The following is a 6960-nucleotide window of genomic DNA, read 5'->3' as shown; positions in this document are numbered from 1 at the left end:
AAAAAAAAAAAAAACAATGAATATGATGAAACTCTATCCCTAACTCATATTTAAAACAACACCGTTTTGGTGTTATGTGTCATTTTAATATTATATTTTTAATACAATATATATATATATATATATAATGATAGACTTTTAGCAGTTTTTTATAACTGACTACGAAAGAGGTTATACAGTTAATAGTTACAGGAAGGCTATGACCACCCCATTTGTACACCCCTATCGACACCCACGAGAAAGAAAAATGATAAAGTTTCCTTTTAAAATTTGCTAATTATATATTTGTAAAGCATATAATTTTTATATAATTAACCAAGCATGTAATTTTTATATATGCAATTGTAAAAATCACGTATTTTAGCAGACTGAATTGAAGTAGTTCAAAAAAAAAAAAAGGGTGATGGAAATGAGGTTTTGATTGCTGCGGCTCCGAAAGAAACACATAAACACAAAACTTTATTTTATCGACACCGCTCGCTTTCACCCACACCACAGGAAGCACATTCGCTTATCGGACTTTTTTGCTCGAGTCTGTGAGAGAGCTTCACAGTTCCAAAGTCATTCTCATCAATGGAGCTCTTCCGAGCTACTGCTTTCTCATGGACCCACTCCATCTCTCCCTCTCTTCACATCCCTCAACCCTTTTCTGTGAGTACTCGTATCTCCATTTCTTTTCTTCTTCTTTTTTTCATCATAATTTCTTTGTTTTTGTCTTTTGCTCACACAATGCATTCTTGTGTATTTTGATGGTTAAGACGTGTGAGACTAGGAGGTTCCGTGTTTCGTGTAGCTCTGATCAAACCCAGAAGGTATGCTGTTCGAATATTGGGTTTTTTTTTATCATAAAAAAGAAGTATTGTACCATGTTATTTTATTTGTCTCTGGTTCCTTGGAGATATCATTTACGCTTTACAGGTTGTTGTAGGCAAATCAGATGACTGTATCAGTGACCGGAGCTACGGGTTTTATAGGTAGAAGATTGGTGCAAAGGCTTCATGCAGGTAAAAGCATCTTTCTGAATTGTTTGTAATCCTACAGCTATATGCAAATGTAGGTGCATTGACCTTAATTGGCTGTGTTTTTTAATTAAAACCTTCTTTGTTGTCCACAGTTTCTCATGATGCGATGGTAATTTCTACTTGCATTTATGGACATTCATCCATTTAAGTAGTTGTGCATTATCTGCCTCAAGGGCCTGTTGATGCTTCACGCTTTATGTAGCACTTAGAAGATTTGATTTTAACTTTTTTAGCTAGCTGATAAGTGAAATTTACTCTTCAAATGCTATGTAGATTCTGTACCTCAATTGTCAAATTCCAAAATATTGTTTACCATTTACAGGGCATCTAGCATAGGTATTTTGTTCAAATTTCCTCATATCTTTATTGGATGTGTGAGTTATTTTTTAAACTGGATGGAAACAAGGTGCATTAACCACAAGCAAATCAATTCAAGGTTGGGCTGCATTAAATTGGTTTTTGGTTTCACCCCAATAGACTATTTTCCATCTGTGATCTTGAAGCTATATCTGATCGGTTTTGTAAAGTTTTCTTTCTACTTATAGCATTCAAACCATGAGCTTCTGCATGATTTGTATATATGGAGTTGGGCTATCTATGGTCTTCCCTTATATCTACTCTGCAATGCAGATAATCATCGCGTTCATGTCTTGACACGCTCTAGATCAAAGGCTGAGTTAATTTTTCCGGGTAAGAAGGTAATGGATATTTGAAGTCAGTTGATCGATGCTTACAATTTGCAAATGTTGAAGAAATATTACTTATTATGAATGGTGAATATTTTGAAAACTTGTTTAATAGAGAAGCTCTTTTGACCAGAGAGAGTGAAATAAATGTTTTCAGTTGATAACAGATATCATTTAGTTTCTTTTTAAAAGGAATAATAACTGCAATTTTTTTACTTATTTATTGTTTCAATTACACATGCGTTATTATTAGTTGGATCAAATAAGTGTTGAGTATATTTTTTTTCTAGGATATTTGGCTTAATTCTTGAACTATGTCCTTGTGTTTGTAGTCAAGAACTTTCCAGGAATAGTGATTGCAGAGGAGCCAGAGTGGAAAGACTGCATTCATGGTTCAAACGGTGTTGTGAACTTGGCTGGACTGCCAATAAGTACGCGATGGTCTTCTGAGGTCAGTATCACTTGCTCAAGCAACATCTTATTTGCTTGTGACTCTACCATTTACCTTTTGAATTACACATAAGTAGTGACTACACCAAGAGAAGCTGCATGTTGCATTAAAATCTCTGTTGTGTTTTACTTATTTTTACATCCTTGATGTATTGGGATTTCCATAGTCATTAGACAAGTCAAAACCTGTCTTGTACTTTACTGAATATTGCTTTTGGGGCCAGTATACCTTCATGTATGTGTGCGTGCACGTGTGCAATTTATAGGTTTTTGACATTATTGTCAGTCTGCACTTTATATGTTTTGACATTATAGTCAGTCTGCAATTATGCTGTAAACTACTGCCATAATTTCTCATGATGATGTCAATAGTAGAACGTAGTGTATCATATATCCTTAAAGCCAGTGACATTTACTAATTTCTTGTTGTGTTCCAGATCAAGAGGGAGATTAAGGAGAGCCGGATTAGAGTCACCTCGAAGGTCAGCGGTCACAGCCCAATCCTGATCTTTTTATATGAACAAATCAAAATAAATTTCCTTCTTTTTTTTTTGTGGGGAGGGGGGGAGGTTGGTGTTTGAATGCAAAAAGTGATCATGTGTGGCTCTTCATCTGACCATTTCAACTGATTGTGAAGATTGTAGATTTAATAAATGATGCGCCAGATACAGTTCGGCCTACAGTTTTAGTCAGCGCAACCGCTGTTGGTTACTATGGTTTGCATCTAGCACCAACTTTTCTATTCTTTTACAATACTATTAGAGATGCATACTTCATTCTTTTACTTCAAATTGTTTATAAAATATTTTCAGTATTAAATTACAGCCCTAGTGTTCAACTATAGAGCACTTTTTGATTTTCACGTGGAACTTATTTTTCCATTGAATCGATGTTATTCTTTTATATTTCAGATAATGTTTCTAGACTAGCCCTTATGTTACATTTGATATGAAAATATTCATCCAAAGAAGTTGATTGATGCCCTGTAATAAATCTTGATGTTACACCTGCTTAATAACCCAATTGACGAAATTGAAGCAAGGCTTCTCTCTCTCTCTCTCTCTCTCTCTATGGCTATGATATCCTGTGGACCCCCTGTGTAATCTATAATAGTGTGCTTTACTTTCTCTTTTCCCCCCAATTTTTTTTTCAATTCTTTTCATATTCTCAGGCAGTAGTGAAACACAAGTATTTGATGAACAAAGTCCATCAGGAAATGATTACTTGGCTGAGGTAAACAATATGATTTTAATTTTCATTATTATTAATGTTTAGTTTCCGTTAAAATATAGTAGTGTATCACATTGAAATTATGTTCAGATAAATGCTTGGCATTATATTTGTCCATTGTACCACGTGCATGAGTGATATACCATACATGAAGATTATCTTGATTACAGCTTCCACATATTTGTATGCAAAATCTTACCATTGTTCTTGTTTTAACCTACACTGTAAATCTTCTCAGGTTTGTAGAGAATGGGAAGCAACGGCACTCAGAGTAAATAAGGATGTCAGACTAGCACTTATTCGCATTGGTGTTGTTCTTGGTAAAGATGGTGGTGCTTTAGGTATGACTAATCATTATGGACTTTACTGAAAATCTTCATTGTATGCTTATGGACTTCTCATTATGACTTCTAATTTTTCATTTTTCCCGTTTAAACTGTCCAACTGAAGAATACATATTGACCAATCTAGTCAATTTGTTAGAGTTGTGCGGCTTCTATGTAGAGTCAGAAGATATTGTCTCATAATTATCAATTGCATTCAGATTCTCTTGTTTTCTAATGAAATGATATCTAGGAAATGTTGTTAGAATTGTTTGATTTTTCTGGTCAGAGTAACCAACTATACATGTCTAGAGTTCTATAATACTATCAACTGTTAAAGTTGAAGAGACTTGATTCTGCTGATGTATGGATACTTATATCTTTGAACCTCTGCAGCTAAAATGATCCCTCTCTTCATGATGTTTGCTGGTGGTCCTTTGGGCTCTGGAAAACAATGGTATCGTACTCATTTTCAATTTGCTTTGCGGGTGCTGAAATTGCTTTCCTTTTTCTGTAAAGCAAAAATATTTTCACAGTACTATCACAGATAATATAGCATATTCAGCTGGCTTTCACTTTAGATATTTATTACTGAATAGGTCAAATTGTATTGAGATTGAGCATATATGGTCCTTGTATTCATTTATTCTCCTCCATAACTTCAAATAATTGATTGTTCTCATAGTTGTGTAGGTTTTCCTGGATTCATCTGGATGACATTGTGAACCTAATATACGAAGCTCTATCCAATCCATCGTATAAAGGTAAATAACTATATATATATATATATATATATATATATATATATTCATGAGATTTCTTTACGCAACACTAAGGAAAGTAAAATATAGGACTGATTAATACTCAGGCGTTATGTTTTCTCCAGACCACCTCGCTTCTATTTTCCATCTTTAGTTTGCAAGCATGTGGAAATAACTATGTAAATAACTTCTTCTGAGTTTATGTTTTAGTTTCTTATTGTTATAATTACATCCAACTCATCTTATTATGGTAATTTATTATATTCCTATGCAATCTGATGCTTATGAATTACTATCTATAGTTTCGTTATTCCTGTCTTGTAATTTGAATGTAATATAAAATATGAGGGTAATTATATTTTTCTCCCATGAACTACCACTCATTTACAACTTGACCCCATGAATTAACACCTGTCACACTTAATCGCATTGAACTACCAGGTGTCAATTCATCTAGGGCTTCTTTGCCATTACTATACCTTTCACATTCACTGCAGTTTCTTTATTCGCCTCACATTTGTTGTTGATATAGCCACTAGGTATTTCTCCTAGACCTGGTAAACCATTGAGCTCTGAGCTCTATCTTCTCTTCCATCAAAATCCTCACATGATTTTTTCAATAATTGAATTCATTTTTCAAAACCCAAATGTCAGGGGTTATCAATGGAACTGCACCAAACCCTGTTAGACTGACCGAAATGTGTGAACAATTGGGAAGTGTCATGGGCCGACCCTCATGGCTGCCTGTACCTGACATTGCGCTCAAAGCTGTCCTTGGAGAAGGTGCTTCTGTGGTAAGAATTTATCCATTTTCTTGTTTGTTCGTCATTTTCTGTTCTCTCTGAAATCATATTTTGCTGAGACACATTAACTGAGCTCATTGCAGGTTTTGGAAGGGCAACGGGTGCTTCCGGCGAGAGCCAAGGAATTGGGTTTCCCATTCAAGTACCCCTATGTGAAAGATGCACTTAAAGCCATTATCTCATAAGAAAGCCAGCACATGATGTGATATGGCAACCTGTATATTCTTTATTCTTCGAGCCAAAGGCTAGGCTTCAGCAAACATCAACACACATGCTGTCAGATTAGATCGAGTGAGACTGAGGTCTGCACGGACACTGTTGGTAGGTTTTCTTAGTTTCTTGTCAGCAAAAACTTCTGAAATGATCTGTATTTGCCCCTCAAAATTTATTGGGAGTTCTAGAGCATAAGTTACTGCTATTTTCTGATTTTATGGTATTTGCAGTAGTTTTGGAATTGGAATAACTAGATGTGCTTCTTCTGTTGGCCTAGTAAAAAACTCTCAATGAGAAATTTATGAAGTCTATATACCACTTGAAAGCTTCCTAGTGGTTTCTATTGGAGCAGGAATTCTGCCTCGTCATCCTACTGGTGGCAGCGATCTGTATTTCTCATATGATTATATTTGGCATATGCCTTCTTGTCAAAATCTACATGCAGATTGTTCAATTTGATGAGTCCTCAGAAATGGAACAAGTTTGTGAATCATGTTAGATCCCTCAAAGCAAATTCATGATGGATGAGTTCGTACGACAATCAAAAGCCAAAAAAGTTTGAGGCAATGCCCATATGATTGACTGGTAATACATAAGTCGTGCTTCTTGCTTGACATTTGTGATTGTAGTTTGGGTTAAAAGAAGGCTTGTATGATGACTTGAAAGCTTTTGAAAAACGTTCACATACCCTCTCAAACTACTATCTAAATTGACAATGTTTCTTCACCAAAACTTTAGATAGCGACAATGTTCTCCTAAACTATCAAAAATTATCAATATATTCCAAGGCCAAAAGTGTAAAGATTCAAAATAACATGGGTATTCAAGAAAAGAAAAAGAACTTGTAAGAAAATGAAAAAGAGCGGGGTCACGTTGCCAGCGCAGGGCAGCACCGGTTGTGGTGGAGGCCCATTAGAGCCATCCCTTGTGGCGCCACATGGTCTTTATCTCGTAGAAAAGCACAAAGAAGTGTGACAAAAATGATTGCATACATTGATTCACGTTCCAACCAATCGAATTAGGATTTTCTCCTATTCATTTGAACTGGATAATATCCTGTTAGGTATATTTGAGGGATATTTTTGCCCCCTTAAAAAGTAAAAAGACAAAAATATTTCTCTAACATAACTAATTGGATATTATCTAGTTTAAATAAACTAGAGAAGATCCTGTTCCCAACCAATGATCAATTAATTGATAAATTGAGCTTGCGTTTTAAGCACTAGGAATATTTTTCAAACAACAAATATGTAAAGCAAATTTTAAATCAGTTTTTCAATTGGGCATCCAAAACGCAGTTGAAACTGAGGCCTGGAAGGTTTTCGAAAGATGGTGGAAGCCCAATAGCCCAAGCCCGAGAACTGTGTAGTACGCGTGGCAGACAGGGACATGGCGTGCATACTAGGGGTGAAATAGCGGTTGCGGTTAGCGGTTAGTGGCTAAAACCGCTAACCGCAACCGCCTAGGCGGTT

At 35.5% G+C, this 6960-nt stretch overlaps 1 protein-coding gene across 2 annotated transcripts; it reads left to right on the top strand.

Annotated features, from left to right (window-relative positions):
• The first annotated feature begins 478 nt into the window (after positions 1-478).
• LOC132167555 (epimerase family protein SDR39U1 homolog, chloroplastic) lies at positions 479-5889 on the top strand. Of its 2 annotated transcripts, XM_059578566.1 has the most exons (13): positions 479-651; positions 759-812; positions 929-1004; positions 1653-1712; positions 2041-2159; positions 2596-2640; positions 2796-2874; positions 3330-3391; positions 3627-3729; positions 4108-4168; positions 4405-4475; positions 5127-5266; positions 5359-5889. In XM_059578566.1, the coding sequence occupies exons 1-13, from the start codon at positions 574-576 to the stop codon at positions 5458-5460; spliced, it is 1050 nt and encodes a 349-aa protein (XP_059434549.1). In that variant the 5' UTR covers positions 479-573; the 3' UTR covers positions 5461-5889. The 2 variants fall into 2 exon arrangements, with proteins under 2 accessions (XP_059434549.1, XP_059434550.1); XM_059578567.1 differs by lacking the exon at positions 479-651 and having other exon boundaries at positions 766-812; positions 919-1004.
• The last annotated feature ends 1071 nt before the right edge of the window (positions 5890-6960 follow it).

This window comes from Corylus avellana, chromosome ca1 (genome assembly GCF_901000735.1).
Source record: "Corylus avellana chromosome ca1, CavTom2PMs-1.0".
NCBI classification, from domain to species: Eukaryota; Viridiplantae; Streptophyta; class Magnoliopsida; order Fagales; family Betulaceae; genus Corylus; species Corylus avellana.
The sequence above is the reverse complement of the archived record's forward strand: the minus strand, read 5'-3'. Positions and strand labels throughout refer to the sequence as shown.

Excerpts from the sequence above, each read along its gene's own strand:
- LOC132167555 (XM_059578566.1), top strand. The coding sequence starts at position 574 with ATGGAGCTCTTCCGAGCTACTGCTTTCTCATGGACCCACTCCATCTCT. Across the intron at positions 2,641-2,795 it reads GGATTAGAGTCACCTCGAAG|ATTGTAGATTTAATAAATGA; the intron begins GTCAGCGGTCAC and ends CTGATTGTGAAG. Across the intron at positions 3,730-4,107 it reads TAAAGATGGTGGTGCTTTAG|CTAAAATGATCCCTCTCTTC; the intron begins GTATGACTAATC and ends GAACCTCTGCAG.